This window comes from Rissa tridactyla, chromosome 1, assembly GCF_028500815.1.
Source record: "Rissa tridactyla isolate bRisTri1 chromosome 1, bRisTri1.patW.cur.20221130, whole genome shotgun sequence".
Lineage (NCBI taxonomy): Eukaryota > Metazoa > Chordata > Aves > Charadriiformes > Laridae > Rissa > Rissa tridactyla.
In genome coordinates, this window is record NC_071466.1 from 116,577,531 (window position 1) to 116,597,367 (window position 19,837).

The following is a 19,837-nucleotide window of genomic DNA, read 5'->3' on the forward strand; positions in this document are numbered from 1 at the left end:
CCGCGGGCGCGCTGCTGCTTCTGGCGCTAGACCCAGACATGCTGGTGTCAGAGAGAAGCTGTCACAATGGGCTCTGAATTCATGAATCTCACCTCCGCGGGAGGAGGAGCAGCTTGCTAAAGCTTTCCAGAGGGCATGGAAGGCTAAAAAGACTGCTTCTTACAGCTAAAGGAGTCCTGGCTCCTTCTTAGCTTACCTGCGTCTAGTAAGCCAGTGTCTAGTGAACTGAAGCTGGGATCTAGCAGTGCAGCTCCAACTCAACAAAAGTACTTAATCCTGTTCTTAGTCCCTTGTGTTGCATACTTACTTGTTTTACTGAATTAAGGGCTGCGACACCAGAAAGCTTGAAACACCCACATTTGGGTTCATATGCTCAGCCTTTCAGAAAGAATCTGTTTTTCAGCTGAATGTAGTGTCTACTAGCTTCATGTTGGAAATGACTGATATTGTTGTAGATGTTAGTGAGATAGTCGTAACTAAAATTTTGATGACTAACAAAACCTTCTGCATTGAAGAGAATGTCATAATGATTGGAATCACATTTTTGGAGCACATCTTTACTTTTAATCCGTTTAAGCACACAGAATAATTTGGAGGGAAACATCATGTCCTTTACATGGCTGTAATGTAAAGGGAACAGATTTATTTGGAAAGTAGAGAAAAGGAAAGAGATAAAGAAAGGTTGCTCAGCAGTGGCATTTGGAAGAGTTGTGTTAATTCCGCCTTTGTTTGGAATGTTGTTTTTTGCTTTCACATTTTGTCTTCATGCCTTCCTAAAGAGAGGACTAAGTTTTTAGAGGCCTTTTAAGAGGAAATGTCGTTTAATGAACCACTTCAGTTAAGTAAGAGTGGATGCCGAGTGATGTAGGCTAATGAGACAATTTAGGTGAAGGGATTATGTGGAAAATCTCAAGCAGTTAAAACAGAATACCAACTAGGTAGGGAAAGGAAGGGAAAGTTACTTCTTGGAGTGATCAAATAGGAGACGAGCAGAATATATCTAGAGCAAAAAAATGCTGTAAGATGTTTCCCAAGCTGATGAATGCTTCCAAGAACTTATTTCCAGAACACTGGCTAGAAGGAAACCAATTTTAATCGCTGCATTACAAAGATGCTGTCTTCTTAAGAGCTGTAGAGCAACAAGGGCTTTCTACTGGGCTTTACAACAAAGGGCCAAAGTGCTCTTTGCTGGTCAGCACCTTGGTTTACATAGAATTTCGTGGTACACTTTCTGGGTGGAATGAATGTTCAGCAAGAAGGACAAGTGCGATACTGTAGACCAGAAATATCTGTAGTTTGACTAGGGGAGGAGATTTGTCTTTTTTAAAAAATAAGCACTGGTATTTTCAATTTTGAATGAATTTTGTTGTTCTTCTGAGAGTTGTAAACCTCAAGGAGCTGTAAATCTTAAGAAAGAACAGCCCTTCTAACCACAGTTAATTGCTCTGTGAATATCCCCCACATATTTTTCCTCAGTCTTTCTTTCTTACCATAAGTTTTTTAAAAGACCTTCAGTAATGTAGTAAATTTTGACTCTCCACACATTGCAACCACCACTGCAAGGAGAGGTGTAAAGTAATGGAGAAATGGCAACGTTATTTTCTGTACTTCCCTTGAAATGTCTATTGTTTCTTTTTCGGGTAGCTCATTGGGATTTTTCTTTAATGAAAGGCCCTGAATCTCTGAATTTCTATTCAGAGAGAGGCCTGCATTTTTTCAGCAGATAGAATGTAATTGGAAACAATTGACATATTTTGCAGGACTTTTCAAATTTTTAAAGTTCTCAAGAACGGTTCCAGCACGCCAGTTTCACTTATTTCCCCAGCGTTCGACTTTTTACAGCTTTCCAGCATCAGGAACAGGCTCAGGCCACTACTGAATTGGGTTTGCCATCTTCAAATAGTGCAAGCACAATCGGCGTTTAGTAAAATAAACATGGCCCCATTATTTCTTAATGCCTTGCTTAACAACTTTAAGATTAGACCGCGTCTCCCATACTCCCAGTAGGCAGCACTTAAGCAGTGAGTAATATTTCTGTCTGCCATAGTCAAGTAATCCCAAATGTAAGTAATTTACAGGATGGCATTAGGGACTGTTACAAGAGACATATTGTAATATGTCACTGAAAATCAGCCTGCCTCTGCACGTTTGATCAACAGCCAGATGGAGGCTTTTATCACATTTACTTAATCTGAAATATACATAGTAATTACAGTGGACCTCTGATTTTTTCAGTCCTCGTTGCTGTCTCAAGAGAAGGTAGGAAATGAATCTGTCAGTTACAAACTGGTGTGGATGTGACCCCCTTGGTAGAAGCCGGACGTACTGCTGCTAGTGGTGTTGACAGTAGAGATCGTGAGTGCTGCTGGAAATGAATGCATGCTGCCGAGTTAAAAAAAAATAGGCCCATAAACCAAAAACTGTGTAGCTTTATTTTTTTATGAATACAAAAAGCCTTTAGGAAAGCAAAGATCAACCGTATTCTTAGCAAATCCATTACCAATCAATGGCATTAAGAGCAAACAGTCTCTTACTAATAGCTGGATGGTATTTAACTTTAAGGCATCTGAAAACAACAAAGCCTTAATGTTCCCAGAGGAGAATTTGGTTAAGATATTGAATTCCATCAAGCATGTCGTTATTAAATGGGGAAAATATTGTTGTTTCCATTAGTACAGAGTTGGCATAAAGAATGGATAGCATTCAATTAAACCACGGGCAAATTGAAGGTAGTTTTATTGCTTGGACAGAAACTTCACTAATGGATATTGCCATTGTCCGACAGAATTTACATAAGATTTTATGCCCTAATTAAAGCAGCTATAAAAGATACCTCACATATTAACAGGGGTTCTCACCTTCCTATCAATAATTTACTCTTCTTTTCTGTTACTCTGTGCATTACAACAGACTGTCTCTGCTAATGTCTCTCACATCTCTGTTTCTGAGATGAGCTGGGTCAGTCAACAGCCTCTTTTGGATCAGTTGCCCTAACCGCAAGTATGCCTGGCTAATCTTCTAGAGATATATCAACAGATAAAATATGTTATTAACTGCCAAAGAGGAAATTCTGTTACAATTACTCATACTGAGTAGTCCCAGGACATATTAAATTGCTATTCAGCATGAATAAGGTGTCAGATTCTGGCTGTAAGTGGTTGGTTTACTGGGGTGTTTTGATGTCATTATAGGCTTATAATTATTCTAATCTGATTTGGTAAGAAAAAATTAGTATGACAAGCATAAAGAATTCATTTGAACAATAGGTTTTCTTCCACCACAGAGTAAGTTTTAATTAGAGCTGCTCTTCAATTAAATTAAAGCTGCCCTTCTTGCTTTTAAAACTCTGATGAACATATTCAGTACAATGTACCTTGTGCAACTGTGAACCTGTTTGTGCCTTTTTTATACAACTGTACATGTTCTTGCCTAACTTTGTGGCTCTGTTTTGCTGGTGAGAAAGTCTTCTCCTCCCCAGCTTCTGACATTGGGAACAGCTTTGTCTCTATCTCTACACTTCACCGAACTTCTCCATTTGTTTCATACCATTTCTCAGATAAAAGCATGTCTTTCTTGCACTGCCTACTTGAGGTAGTATTTATTATTTGAGCTCTGCAGTGGTACTGATTAGCTCTGATGGTCAATTTGTGAGGGAGTTTGTATAACAGATAGTGTAAAAACAAAGCATCAAAAAAGTCACAGTGGAAACACGTATGCTACTTTCTAGTAGGCTTAGGCTATTGGGACTTCCTTAAGCTTAGCAGAAAAACTTGCTTAAATGCTTTGAGCAATTACTCTTTTGGCAATCTCACCATAGTTCATGATGTGTAGTTGTGGGGTAATGTGTTACTTCCTCATGGTATGTGAAAGATAAGATTGCCAGAGACCATCTGAGTGCCTGGCCCCAACCCCTGCCATGGCAGGCAGTGGTAGATGCCTACACTCAGAAAACTTTGCTGAGCACGTGCTCCACACTCCCGTCCCACGCATTCATGTTCATATTCTCTCGAGCAAATCTAAGTCTGTAGGAAGTGACCAAAAGCCACAACAACTATGAAGTACTACAAGGAAGGGAGTAGAAGAGTACATTGGCATCTCCAGTCTCTGTGTTAATTAGAGAATGATTTATTATTTGTATAGATAATTAACTTCTGATGACAGGAAAAGGAGTTGTGCACGTGTGCGCACACACATGCACCCCTACTCCAGCTGGTGCCTGTCCTCTTTTTGATGAAGAAAACCAAGAAGAGCAGGGATCCTCCTATATTTATTGAAGGAAAGTCATCAGAGGAAAGATGACACTTATGAAATGTGTTTTTTCTCACAAAGTGGGAAGTCAGGCATCTTGGTTTTCTAGGTAGGGATGGGTTCTTCCTTTTTTTTTTTTTTTTTTTTTTTTAGTTAATAGGTTGGAGTTTCCAAACTTCAGTCCGCTTTTTTTTGTTGTTTGTTTCCTACAATGAAGGCACTGAGCATTCTGGAACTTCACAAGAAGACAAAAAATTAAAATGCTGGACGCTGAGTTAAGTCATCACCTGCCTGTTGCAGCAGCCCACAGTTGACTCATTCAGGGAGAGAAACTTAACATGGAAATTCTAGTCATCTGTGCCAGTTCTCTCTTTCCCTACAGCCTCCTGTTTCAGTAGCCAGAAGTTATAGCTGGACAAGCTGCAAGTATTTCTTCAAACCCTGAATTGACTTAATTATCCTCTACAGGAAATAGGGTGAAGGCAAAAATTTGCAGATTTTAGTTCTTTTTTCCTAAGACAAAGTCTGAAGCAATTAATGAGTCTATTGATGGACAAAAAATATAATGTTGTCAATAAGAGAAGTCTTTTATGTGCTCTAATTAGAGGAACTGTTCCCTTCAGGAAAGTGGAGCTTTTAAAGCAACGTTAAGGAAAAAAAGAGAAAGAAAATAAAAAAAACTTTTAAAAAAACTACGTCAATGACACAAGGCACCAAATCTTGAACAAGGCTCTAAGGACCCTGAAAAATATTGTTAAACTTTTTGTCTTAATGTTGTAGGTACACAGCTCTCTTATTAGCATTGCAAAAAATACATTTACAAAATAAATAGGTATGGGCAGTGTTTTTATTTACCTTTGACAAGGACCACCTACTTACAAATATACATCAGAAGACATTTGGCTTTTTCTCTCCACTGAAAGAAGTCTTAGATACACGAGAACAACATGGGCTCCTCAAAAAGACCTGTAGTTTCGGCTGCTGAAACATTAGTGTGGGACTTTTATCCTTCTGGGATGTGGGCTCTTCTTAATAGGAATGTATGTATAATTCAGTACTGTGAAAAAAATCACTTAGAGGCAAAATGTGCCAAACGTGCTACTGCAGTAACACTGGAAGAAAAGGCTATCAATTCCTTTGAAGGTTTACAAGTAAACTTTTTTTCTGCCTGTCTTCTGTATGGTTGATGATGCTCTACTATTAAAATAGTGGTTTATATATGCTGTATATTAGTACACTGTTTTGTTCTTCTTTGCTTCAGGCATGGAAGGAAAAAAGAAGCTTGTCACATATTTTAAGTTCAGACTTGGTTAATAACAAAACACATTTTCAATGAATTTCACAACCAGCCCCTTTGGGCAGCTACTCTTTGCAATTTAAATGAAGGTGCAGAAACTTTCTTTTCCCCCTTAACAATACTTTCACAAGTTTCACGTACATGTATTTCAGTGGTTAGCGGTATATTACAAAATGAGATTAAAGGTACCTGTTTCAGCACTCCAGGCCAAGCAAGGGAAATTGAACTCTGGGGTGCCCAAATTAAGATGCTAAAATGGATAAATTCAACTTACCAGCATTTATCACAGACGGCACTGCTGCCGCTTTTCCTAAAGCAAACACCTTGTCAGCTATCACTCCCATCCTGCCACCTGCCCATATTGTGAGTAAATTCCTATCTTAGTCTTTTTTCCTACTGATGTTAGACAAATGATTGAGTTTTGGGGAGTTTTTAAATATTTTTTTTTCCCAAAGCTTACTTTTGTGGGACAGTTAAAAATTATATGGACTCTATTGTTCAATCTGGCAAATTACGTTAGCCGAAATATATATTAAAATACAAGTTTTTCCATAAGCTGCAGAAAGAAATCTTCTCTAGTTTCCAATGAGATTGTGCCTCATGGTTGACTGCCTTTTTAACTGAATTATACAAATACTGCAGTGTGAGCTGACCTGTTATGAGACAAGAATGAAGAGAAGCAGGAAGAGTGGGTATGGGGGGAACAGGAAAAAGGTGAGGTGGGAAGGGCTGAGGTGTTATAAATGCCACTTAACCACATGGAAAGCTTCAAACAGGATCTGTGCCGTATTGGACACCAAAGTACTCGCAATGGAGAGAAACTGCTAATGAAAAAATTGATTCTTGGGCCCAGATTTTGAAGCTTTTGTCTCTGCTAGGGTTTTTCTAAAGGCGTCCTTCCTATAGGTTCTCTGATATCTAATAAGGTCTGAGCTCCTGCAGCAACCTGTCCTCTCAGGTTAGTTATAGGAAAACAATCTTGAGATCTTTACTGTCTCTTAAAACTCGGTATAATGGATCCATGGTTCTTAACTAATTTGGGCAGAGTGAAAGCGCATTATTACACAAGCTCTCTCTCCTTAGGACATTAAGAGCTGCAATGCTGAGAAATTTCAATGGGTAATATTTCTAATTTAACTTACATTCACTAGTGGACTTCACAAAACCCAAAACTACTTGCTTCCCGTAGTTTTTGCAGTTTGCTCTCCTCTGGCTAAGGCATTTAAAATTAGTGCAGATTTAGCTGTCTGATGATCTGTGGTTCCTTGATAGATTTTCCCCGGAAGTGTTCACTGGCTCCCACCACTCATTTTCACCCTGCCCTCATCTGCAATAATTCAACAGCCCTTCAAATATGACAGAGCAATTTATTTAATTTTTGTGCTTTTTGAGTTTCCCAGCCCTAAGATGCACACTGCTGTACTGATCTAATTTTGAGCCAGGCCCTTTAAACAATTGTTTTTGCAAAAGTATGAAGGATTGGCAAGTTGTACTGGGGGTGGTTAGAAGTCCCTGAGTATGGTGGAAGAAGCAGGAGTCACTTGAAGAGATTTTTCTGCCGCGAAAATTGTGGCAGAAATTGTGCCCCAGGATCCCTTGCTGGAGCAGTTCTGCTTTGCCTCAGGAATTGATTATTCATGAAATCAGTAAAAGTGACTGTAGGCTGGTGCTTTCAGTACTTGTCTGAGAAATGGGACATCCCTGTTCTTTTCCCAGCCTTAAGGAACAGTAATTTATGAATAATACATCTGCTTAATATGTCTTCATTTTGTGAACACTATTTAAGCTCCACAGCAAATTAGGACCTTTATTTCCAATTTTTCTTTTAGTAGAAATGATCAAAACAAGTTGTTATTTTGAACGCCCCAAATGCAGCTACATCTCATGCTCAGAGTGATTTTTTTTTAAAACTTCAGCACCTGAGACAAAAATACACATTAATAAAATTCTGCAATAAAGGGGGCTATTTGAGCATATATTCCCCAAAATATGCCATTTCAGCATTCACAAATGTGCTTGTTCTCCCTTTGCTGAGGAAAGGGTTATCTGACCCTTTCCTGCAGCCTGCTCAGTCAAGTCAACTATGCATAAATAAGAAGGAAACTTATGCAGGAAGAAAATGAAATTAGGTGAATAATTAACATATACTTTATGCAAATGCATGAAAAACTATTCCAAAATTTCTCTGCTTAACTAATGTTGGAATTCATATAAAAATATTCTACACTGAAACTTTGTCAGCAGGTCATGAAAAGCACTTATCTACTTATTTAATAGGTCGAAGATTTATCTGCTGGGTTTCATTTCTTAATGATTGATACTTGTTTTTTTCTCCTAGTCATTTTAAATGTGTTATCTCTGTAGGTTTGTGAATAAACAGTAACAGGCAAATCCGTAAATTGAAAATGGGTGCAACTATACAGCATCAGCAATCAGTATTTTGAAGAGGCTTCCTAAATTTAGGACAAAAACAAACAAAAGAGAATTATGAGCTTTCATGTCATAATCTTGCTATATGATTTCCTTAGTCTCATCAAAGGATAAAATAAACAGAAAAAGACCTGATCTTTGAAGAATATCTAGTCTGATTACAAAATTTTAATTTCACAGTTTCGGGCCATGAGTAATGTAGCTGCCTGTGCTCATGCAGTAAAAAACAGTCCATATTCAAAACAGGAACAGACTAATCTAATTTTTTTTTATTTTTTTTTTTTATGGAAGAGTTGGATTTTAAGTATTTGTTGCACAATTGCATACTTAAGATTTCATTTGCTGATGTTATGTGTGTGGCAGTAGAGGATTTACCTGGTAAAGCCCATGAAGCTTATAATGGGAATCTAAAAATAATCTGAAGACTCTTCAGTTTTTGGAAGGCAAACTGTGGAGTGGTGAGCACCCAAATACACACTTAGCACTTTCAGGAACTTCAGTGGGAGCTGCTAATACAAATGCGCCGAACACTTGGATAATGATACATGTTCACTGAATAAATACCTAAAACGCAAAATGGCATAGTTTCCAAACCCTTTTATTTCTATCTTTCAGATACTGTTCAGGCACATTTTGACATAGTAATTATTTATAAGATGATGGATAGCCCCAGATCTATAATTCACTCATGGGGTTTGGGTCATTTCATGAAAGGCAAAAGTGCAGTGCATTACTCTGTATGCATAATGTAGACCATATTTATATTTAATGCTAACATTATTTTTCTATGAGGAGAATATTTCTATGAGGTGCACTTCCCGTTCAGAATATTATTTATGTTGTACAGATTTTCATTTTGAGATGAAAGAATGCTTGTTTCCTAAGAAAATGTTGGCTACTTTTGAGGATCTTTCTTTATTTCCTGCCTTTCCACCTCTTCCTTCCTCTCCTTCCTTCCCTTTTTTCTTTTTAACAGATAAAATGTTCAGTGGTAATATAATGGCAATAGGTCATGTACGATTTTTTTCATGGACAAACTTGTCTAGCAATACTTATCAGTATAATCTGGCTTTGATACCAAGGTTAAGAGATTATAGAAGAAATGCAATACTAACTTTGCATTCCAGTGAATACCTAAATTAATTTTAAAGTTAAAAATTTCAACGTATAGTAGCAGTAGAATCTTATTAATCCACACCAATAGGTGGGAAACATATTTATGCTGGCTTCAGGTCACTACATGTTGTCACATCAGGTATGTCAGAGGAGGAGTGAGTAGCTACATACAGGAAATCACCTGAGGATAAAACACAAGAGGCATATTCATCTCAGTTCATTGTGAGGATTTTTATCTATAATCTTTATTAAAGCTCACAGAGGAGATACCTTGTAAATCTGGGTATTGAGCTAAGGCTGTACACTGCAATCAGCTTTTCAAAAATTGCCTCTAGATAAAGTGCTGTGCTAACCCTTCTCTGGCTTATATTCTGCACCAGGAAGTATATTATCCCTTAAAATATCTCCTTTCGTTCTTTAGTTTTACTGCTAGTATAGTAGCAGGAGTTAGCTTTTAGTGGGAAAAATATGTTCATGCTGCTCCTGGCCCAGTGTTGGGGAAGAGCATCTCCTGCAGGTCACACGCAGCACTTGGGGACATTGGCTGCTCCTTAGCGCCCAAATGGGTGCTGCCTTTTTGCTGCAGGAAGGAGGTTTATGGCAGCGTTGCTACTGGCACCACAGAAGGAGGAATTTTCTAGATGGCTCAAGCAGGCTGACAATCCTGCAGCAAGCTGTCAGCTTCCGTTTTCTCAAGTGAGCAGTCACCTCCTCCTTACTCCCCTCGGAAAAGAGAACCTCTGCAAGGCCTGGGAAAGGATGGCTGCGCACTTCGAGCTCTTGCTTTGGGGAGGCAAGACTTCAGCCATCTTGCTTTTCCCTGTGAGGCTGCTGGCACACAGAACTCAGGGTCATTTTTAATCACCAAAATAGGCCCAAAGTCCCCTTGGACTGATTCTGCGTACTCAGCATAGTGCTGCTGACAGTAGCACCACGCCAGGAGGCTGATGGAGATGGAAGAGGGGGCAGGCACAGCTTACTTTATGAGGTGTTTCTAGCTTTTTTGAGGCCAATATCTACTATTTGCCATCATGTCCACAGAAGTGCTGTGGCCAGCTTCCCCAGAGTCCTCTTAGCCTCCAGAAGAGAAAGATGTGGGAGCTCAGAAAGCCAGGAGTAAGTGACAAAGCCATGCCTGATGGGTTCAGTGACTGTTAAGAGCAGAACTGTATCCGTAACGGTGGCCATAACGCTCTGGGCTCCAGCAAACCTGAAAGTGTAGTTTCAGTATGCTGGAGAGTTTGCAAAAGGAGGGGAAAACATAATTCTTTTATTTCATCTATGTAACGTTATGCTTATGTACACTTGTGTGTGTGCATCTTACTGTGATCCGGGTGACCAGAATGTAATAATGGTATCATGGAATCACACCTCCTCGGCATTATCAGAGGCCCTTCTATCATCTTTACAGACTTGCCCTCTTTTCTGTGTAAATATTTTTTCTTGCCTTTCCCTTTTGCAAAGCAAAGAAGTTGTTTGCAAACTATTGGTAGAATATAAACAGCTTCTAGAAGGGAAATGCCCTTGAAGCAGTGAGAGTAGACTGATTGCAACATACAGTACATGCTAATAACATCTTCAGAGAATTACTATTACTTTGTAGCAGAGGCATTTTCATTAAAATAGAAATCTTACCATGATCCTTAGATTGAATTTTTACCTTCTTTTGCATATTTCAGGTGAGTCAACAGTCACAGGTTGCTGGTTTATTGTTCAAAAGCTCCAGAGGATTACTCACCCCTAAGTAGTGCCATTTCCCATGATTGCCTCTTTGCAACTTTTGTGAAGCACCAGGCAACAGAGCAGGCAAATGACCAGCACAGAAAGCTTGAATCTGGCAGCATTCCTAGCACTCTGCACAGAGTTAGTAAAATGAACCTGCTTTTACATTGTTATATCTATTACAGCTTGCTCACATTGGGCGTTAATTGAGTATTCACAGTAAATTCGCAAACTGACGCTTGAGACTGAATGATGATCTTTCAGGTTGCCTGATACCTTTATCTGACCAAATTCATGCAGACTCAGCCATGTGCAGAGGAACTTGGCACGGCTGCACTTTATCTGCCTTTTTATTTCTGGTGCAATAGGATGGGAATGAGAGGAAGAGAATATATAAGGGATCCCCACTGAGAATCAGTTCTATAAATTATGTATTATGCAGACACTATTCTGCTGATGCTATCTGATCCCCAATCCTCAGTTCCTTGTTTTTCCTTCTATAAATAGCTACGGCCAGGTTTTCAGTTGTAAAATGGCGAGGACAAAATCAGAAACCTTTCCCATTTAATAACCCCTACCAAAGAAGAATAAGGTAATATTTTTCATAACTGTGATGTCCTCAGGGCTTTAACAATCTGGGAATACAAGCAGCACTATGTTGTTGATAAGATATTGGTAGTAAAAGTGGGAATAACCATGCTGAATATTAAAGAGGGAAATGCCCTATTTTCAGGATGATCGGTGTAAAGCTTGGTACTGTTATTTTTCCTGTCAGTTTTTGTCTCTGTGGGACCACTTTTGTTTTTTCTTCTCCCTTTAGATCCAAATGCTTTGGCTGGACAGACCGGACCTGACCACGCTCTTATAGGAGGAATAGTGGCTGTAGTTGTCTTTGTAACGCTATGTTCTATAATTCTCCTTGGTCGATATCTGGCAAGACATAAAGGTAAGACAGATTTCGTGGAAGTTCAGTCACTTCTGGAAGCAAGGCATGGTTTCACCTGGGAGTGCTGTTCCCTTTCACCTTCCCCCATCTTCTAAATGATTTGGATAAGAAAGCTCACTTCATAGTCCAGTCGTGAGTGAAGTCCCTGAATTTTACCGTTTTCCAGTGGACTGGCTAAGACAAAGGACATCTAGTTACATGCCCAAGGTCATATCGTAAGTCAGTGATTCAGAGAGACTGAGAGACAAGATTGCCTTTTGGTTTTAGCCCTTAGCTCTAGACACTTGATTACATGATCTCATAGTTTTCACTAGTATATCAACTCAGCAGAATATATGTACATTTGGTGAACAAGATTTTTCATTTTAATAAAGTGTGCTAATTCTTTATGTATTTGCAAGATAATATTAGAAGCCAGTGGTGAGTTTTCAGATCAGTGACTCTTTTACCAATCATCCCACTGGAATAAGGGTTTAATTCGTGGGCCAAGCTTTGCTTTATTCAGAGATGTCACCTTGAAATTCTACTCCCTTCATTTTCAGTCTCCCCCACCATTAGAGATGACAGGGATGGAGTGATGCTGACTTCTGACTAAGCTTCTCTGTGATCCGATTTTGACCTAGTTAATTCCAAAATAATTTCTTGAGATTTAACCTCTGAATGTCCTGTAGACCAGTTGTTAAAACTTGGTTGATTCCCTACCCCCACCAAACAAAAAAAAAAAAAGAGAGGATTAGTGTTGATATTAATTCATTAAATCTTGTTTTAGATTAGATAGGATAATCAGATGGCTAGCACACATAAGCTGATAAAAACATCTTTTTAATTTGATTGGATTGTGCAGGGGAAAACCAAGATTTTTTTAATGAGCCAGTGAAAGTATGTCTCTTTTGGTTTACTGTCCTGAATGAACACATATACATCTTATGCCAACATAAATAATGCTTTTGACAAAGGGAAAGTTGACTATTGTACACAACGCTTTTTATTCCTATCCTGAGCATAAAAATATGTGATAGTAAAATGTGAGTAGCTTCAGTTAATAAAACTGCCTCAATTTTATAATTCTTGGAAATGACTGTGATACAATTCTGTAAAATTAAAGTATTGATACAATAGTGAAAAAATAGAAAATACAGAAAAAATAGAAATACAGACATAATCAGTGGCCATTTTTTAAAAAAATATGCATTTATGAAAGTGTAAGTCTTCAAAATTGGTTTGTTTTTTATGGGTAGTTGTTCCATGAAATAACCAAGATTTTATCTCTTATTCTGTAATTGCAAAATCTATTTCATATTACTCAAGTTAGATAAGATGCATCTTTATTAAAAGATTGCCTGGATATACTTGAATTTGTGTAAGTGCATTGTCAGTATTAATACTGTTAGACAAATTTCTTTTGGTATTTCTTAGACAAATTAGAAAGTTCAGCATACCTGTATGATGTGTACTCAAATTGTGAAAATATTTGTCTATTCATGAAGCAATTGGAGCATTGTTAGAAGCATACTTCCTATAATGCAGCGCAAAGCTAAAAAAGCCCTAATCTTTTTTTTTTTCTTTTCTGTTGTATTGATTCCTATAGGAACATATTTAACAAATGAAGCAAAAGGAGCTGAAGATGCACCTGATGCCGACACAGCCATTATCAATGCAGAAGGCAGCCAAGTCAATGCAGAGGAGAAAAAAGAGTATTTCATTTAGATGCAGAGCTAGAATCTTGGAGTTTTGCTTATCAGGCTGACTGCTGGAGAAAACTGGCTATCATTTCTCAGCATTCATTTCTGCCATCTTCTGCTATCTTTATTAACTCTCATACCTGCTATAAGTAGCCAGTTTATGCCAACAATCAGCTGTTGACATCGTCATTCTATAATTACAGTATCGTGCGTAAAGCAGGACATTTCTTATTGCCTAAAATTCATATCCACTGCTCTCTTAACATACAGTGCTTGAATATACAGCCTTAACAATGTTAATCATCATCTTAATCCAAGTTTTCTACATTTTTAAATGTTATGCAGCTTTCTTCTTTTTTGGTTTTCTTTTATCATGTCCCTACTAGTATGTCATAGAACAATATTCGTAACAAATACTGTTAGGTAAGGACCTAATTTACTTACATAAAATGTTGAGTCTAAGATTAGAGGTTTACAAAGAATGTTTTATACATGTCTATCTATAATTCAAAAAGCAACTTGTTTTTGAAACATATGCCCTAGGAAACACAAACTGAAATCCTTTTAGTATAGTTTCTTGTATGCTTGGATTTGGTGGAAAAAAACCTATCCGTCCACTGAATTTTTTGTTTTGTTTTGCTTTGTTATGCTTTAAATGGTACCTTGACAACAGTGCCATGTTTCAGTGGTAAAAACATGCTGAATAGCTATACAGATTCTGCAAAGTTAGGTAATAGTGCTTCATTCGAAACAAATTTGTCCTGCCCTTTTACTGCTTTTTGGGATCACAAAGATTAGAGATCTTTCCGAGTAATTTCTGTTTTTATAATTTATTTGCTTCACATGAACTCACCTGCCTACTCAAATTTGAAGTGTTCATGGGGCACAACTGCAAGGCATTTTAGTATCTGTATATAGTGCATATAATAAATTCAATTAAACATTATTTGATACATATTTAACTTTTTTGGCAGTAGCTAAGTCAGTCACAAGTAAGCATTTTCTAATGTCCATTATATCCCTTTAGATATGACTCAAATCAATATTCTGAGTAGATAACATGTATTAGTATTTTTTTGTCTGTATGTCCTAGCACTGTTCAGCAGCATACTTTTCTAGTTCTCGTTAATTTTTTCTTTGTTATACAATGGAAGCACAATGTTATATGGAAAGGTAGTTTTAAGCTAACAACCAGTGCACAGCCTCAGGTTTTAAATTACAACCACATTTGATTACTATCCTTAAAAAATATTATTGAGTTGCTAAAATTCTCAATTTTTAATTTGGCAGTTCCAGAGCTGCTTCTCTATGTTGGTTTGCCAAAAAAAAAGAAAAAAGGAAAAAAAAAAAAAGAAAAAAATAGAAGTGTTAAAACAAAAGATATATGTTTTGTGTATACAGTAAATGGACTAATTCTTTATATTAAATTCCTGTCTATGCATTTTGTGAGGTACAAACTTATGTCACCGTGAATGATAGAGAATTCCTGCCATGCTTTTAGCTCCACAGTGAAAGTCTCTGTTTGGATTATTTCTGAAATTTTTTGTGTAATTGACAGCTGAAAAATCACATGCTCTTAAGTAAGACAACAAAACACTGTAAGCCCATCGGCTTATTTCCTCTTCCAATGAAGTAAAAAGGTTGCCAGAACAGCTCTTGGAAATGATTCTACACTGGAGAACGCAAGTTAGTCTAGCCGGAGCTTGTCTTGCTCCTAAGTTTTGCACCTTTGACAAAAGAGTGTTTCTCTCCGGTTGCTGTACTTGTGAAGCCTAAAAGCATGATGGTCTGCTGTAAAGGACTTTCTCCTGGGATTTTATTTTTGTGTGGGGAAGGGAGAGTTTGGAATACGACATCATGTAGTATGGTAAAATGGAAGATAAAGGTGCTGTGTCAGATTATTTATCAGAAGAGTATAAACCTTTTAAGGACAATATTAGAGTATTTTAATTGTTTTTGTTGAAACATTTATCTTGTTGATTTCTAAGAAAAAAGGGTGACGTCAATCAAAGCAGCACTTTTTTTCAAAATATACAGACATAAATAATATGATGTGGTTGAGTGTTAACATAATAAATCATATACAGTATGACATTTTAAAGAAATAAGTCTGCATTGATGTGATTGCATGCTTGTTTTTACAGTTCACTCCATACCCATCTGTGGAAAAATGCAATAATATGTTAATATAATATGGTAGTTTGAGAGAACCAGGTAGGTGCTACTAGACACATTGAAAACTAGTATAGGTTTACAAGATATTCATGTCTTTCAAAACATACACACAAAAAAGGCTGGCAAAGGAAGTCATTCAGTTTAATACCAAAAATATGGGTTCTTGTCACAACAGTAAGTTACATTAGTTACAGTACGGCATCACATACGACGAGGCTTTATTTCAGGACCTGGGGCCCAGTTCAACTAAGCATTTAAGCACATGCCCAGCTTCAGGCGTGGGAGAAGTTCCACTGGACTGTAAGGCACTATTCACATGCTTAAAAATAAGTGCTTCCCTGGACGAGGGCCTTGTACGTTCAAGTGGAATTCCCCACCAAGCATGGCGTTTACGCCTTCTTTCATTCTTCCTAACTCCAGCTTGCTTGAATAGTAGGATTGTTACTTGAACCATTGCCCAACCAAGGTCAGGTAGGACCTTCAAAAGCAGGATTGCTCTTGGGGTAACCATTTCAAACCATTTTCTCCAGCGGCACTGAAACAGCATTAAAACTTTGCAAAAAGAGATAAAAGTTGTTCCGTTAAAACAGGTTATTTCATTGGTTTTCAATTAAAACTTCTCGCACGTGCTCATTTTTAACACCGTTGATCTTCCATTGTCTTGCACCTGGTGATGTCCCTTGCATCTGTGCAAAGCAGGTGTGACAAAACCCCCCACCAAGCATTCTACCTGGATAGCGCTTTGCAGGCCTGTCTGGTCTTCACGGGTTTAAATCGCTACACTAGGTGTACGGAGGCATCCCTCTTCTTTGTAAGCAGAACCATGGCTCGCGGCTAGTGACATTCAGCCGGCTAAAAGCCGGTCGTCCGTTCCCTTTGTCCAAGATCCCATTCTGAAATACCGCTTTGGTTATGGTGTGAGGTGTCCAGCGAACGTGTAAAACGGAGGCTCTGAACGGGAGCCGCCCTCGCTAAAACGCGTGTGGCATCCTCTCCCGCACGCACTTGCAGAGTAGTTTTCTCGAGACCAGGTAGCTGGTTTCTGCCAGTGTACTGTTTACAGTGACAGTTGCTGATTATTTTTAAACTTCTTGATGTTGATTTTTCTTTTTTTAATGCTTCAAGAACATTCTCATGATTTGAACAAGAAAGCGGTGCATCGGAAGACATGGGGTGCATCCTCCCACTCTTTTAGTGTCATCTGACAAACCAGGAAACAGTTTAAGGAACCTGATGTTTAACTTGAGGCTCAGAATTTAAGCTAGAACACTTTGAAAAGTTCCCACGTTTCTTAAGGATGGTTCGTCTTGCACTGAGACTCCCTCTGTAAAGGAATACATGAAGAAAACCAACTTTTCTAAATAAGACATGAAAGTTAACATCTTGTGTATTTTCATTACAGTATAATATATATATATAACTATTTCAATGAAACGAAAGGACAGAATCATCTGTAATTATGTAATTCATGATTGTAACAGCACTGAAGTTACCATGTACGCACATGTACAGTAGCTATTTCAACAGTTACAGTGTAGTTACATGTAATTCCCTGTAACATAGCAGTTATAGTGTAATTTAGTGCCACTTATTGTAAAGTGTTACCAAAAGGAAAATGGAGTTCTTACCTTTACAATTCCGTTCAAATTAAAGGTAAGTTTATTAAATTAGCACCATAAATCTGATAATTGCATTTCTTAATTACGGAGGTGATTTAAAACTTCATGTTCACACTGCAGCTTTCCCCACCGCTTATCCAGACTCCTCCAAGTGTCTAATCTCTACACTCCTAGGAACTGGTAATCTGTGATGAACAGACCAAAAATCCAGCTACTTCAACTTTAATTGAATAAGCTGCCTAATAGAGAAAAACAACGCGTAATGCTTTTTATTAAGTGGCACAAAGTACACACTAAAAACTATGCAAAAATATAGGTAAATACAGTGTACTTACATGTAAGTATCTTGTACTTGCTGTGTATGGATATTGGAAAACCGTGTAATTATAATATGCATTTTGATTATTTCAAGCAGGGGGACGGATGGCCCCTAACAGTCACAAGGGAAGACTGGAAGGTACATACACAAGCAGTGGATATCCTAATGCAATATGTGTAATTCCTCTACTTGCAATGAAAACTGATTTATAGAACTGCTTATACCACTCCTCATTCTCACTAGCTTTGCTTTCCGTTTCTTTGAGGCCCATTAAATATCACTGAAACACCTTTAGGCAAAGTAGGACACCAACTCCACCAATGGCTCTGCTGCCAGCGCTCTCTATGTCTGGCAACACTGTTCTGTAATCTATTTCTGGCTCAACAGCACAAGTTTCCTCTTTTTTTCTGTCCTCAAGGGAGCCTAGTATGTTAAGATGCTGAAATATGCTGCCATATGCCCTGGTATTTTTAGCATGAACAACAGAGAAAGAGCGAGCGAGCGAGCGAGCTGCATTCTTCTGACCCCTATATTGCTGAGTCACCTCACCTGGAATTTCCACTACTTGCTCAGTAATGCCAGGTAATCTTAAATTGTAAGTACAAAATGCTTCCATCAAAGTACAGAGGATGCCTTTAATGATACAGCTAACGTTTTGAAAACGTGAAGTTTTGTATTACTGATCTTTTTACTTCTTGCCGCTTTTCCATCATACCCTTCGAGAAGGAATGCACCAAAAGACAGATAACATAGAATAGCAAAAGAAGGAAATAATATTGTAAGCCTTCTTGTGGTTGCCATTGCTATAACCCTCCTTTGTGTCCGCATAACGGGCAAATACGTGTATTTAGCAACTGCCGTTAGCATCATTCCACACTACTATTCCTAGAAAATGACATCTACCTCTTAGTCTAAATACTAGCTATGAGATATTTGTATGCATTTTAGAATACTACTGAATTTTTGGTGTAGTCTTGAAATAAGATCACTGTATTATTATTTTTTTTCTGTTAAAAAGAGAAAAAAAATAGCCTGGGTTCATAATTTTTGCCCTGTTCTTTACTAATTTTGGGATAGTTAGAGCTTTTGGCAGGGCATAAGGACACAGCCTCAGCTGGTATAAATCAGCTTCACTCTGTCGCCTTAAATGTGGGCCAATTTACACTGGCTGGGGATTCATCCTGAACAGCTTAAAAATAAACTGCTGTAACACATCAGTATTTAGTCAGCACTAGGTAATGATGTGCAATCCAACTGCAACACGGTTCTTTCCAGTAAGGCATGCAGGTTTGAAGAGAAACCTTTAAAAGCACACGCAAGCTTGTGAATTAAATATGCAATACCAATACCGCTGAGATATTCTGACATGTCTCTTGCTTATTTAAACATGATATTGCCAGGGCATGTTTACATTAAAAACACTCAATGCATGGGGGACAGGGAAGGACTACTGCAAACAATAAAAGAAAATTAAATGGATAGAGCAGCCTTTGATGTCAACAGAGCAGAGTAGATACTCTTACCAAAAGAGTGGGACTTCCTACATGGTTTTTCAGAGCGGGCCTCGTACCTCTGAAGCAACTGGGAGTTGTCTTCTTAGCATTACTGGAAGCTAGCGCGGTTCCTTCTTGCTATCAATGAATCTAACCCAGCACTCTGCACTTGTTTTAACTCAGGAGGAAATAAGGGTACAAACATGGTTTAACAGCACACTTCTGTATCACTCCACGTTCTCGGGATGCTCCAAGCTTTGTGCGCTTCCAGCAACCCTTAAGGGAATTCTTCCAGCATCTAGGAATCATCTTGTTGCCAAGCCACGTACATTTTCTTCAGCGGCGTTTAACGTACTCGCAACCAGACAGAAGACGGTGTAGAGCCAGTATGATGACTCTATGATGACTCTACAGTACTAGGGGCTTCCAGAGCCTCAAAGTAGATGTCAAAAAGAAATCCTTCATGGCTTCTGTGTTTACTATAGATCTGCCCTCCATGTTCTGTGTCTTAAGTCATTTATTGTCTGCTGGGCTAAAAGCGGCAGTCCAATTGGAAAGGAGGTAGGGAAAAAAGTCTCTCCTCTGAAAGGAGCAGTCTGTGCTACTATTAAGGAAAAGCTCAAGGATTTTTATTTCTTCTTCCCTTTTTTTTTTTTTTTTTTTTTAAGATTCCAGGTGCAAAGCCAAGCCTGTTGGAGTCAGCACTTTAGCACTTTCCCTGTGTTCAGGGTCAAGCCAGCAGTGTTTCGCGTGTGAGCTCTGATCTCACATTTCAGCACAAACTACAGAC

At 38.3% G+C, this 19,837-nt stretch overlaps 1 protein-coding gene across 6 annotated transcripts in view; it reads left to right on the forward strand.

Moving 5' to 3' along the window:
• Window positions 1-19,677, forward strand: part of CADM2 (cell adhesion molecule 2) — a 669,070-nt gene extending 649,393 nt beyond the window's left edge. For all 6 annotated transcript variants that reach the window (XM_054204867.1, XM_054204847.1, XM_054204857.1 and 3 more), the window contains 2 exons: window positions 11,634-11,759; window positions 13,348-19,677. In XM_054204867.1, the coding sequence (XP_054060842.1) occupies window positions 11,634-11,759; window positions 13,348-13,466 (245 nt within the window). In that variant the 3' untranslated portion in view covers window positions 13,467-19,677. The remainder of the gene's footprint in view (window positions 1-11,633; window positions 11,760-13,347) is intronic.
• The last annotated feature ends 160 nt before the right edge of the window (window positions 19,678-19,837 follow it).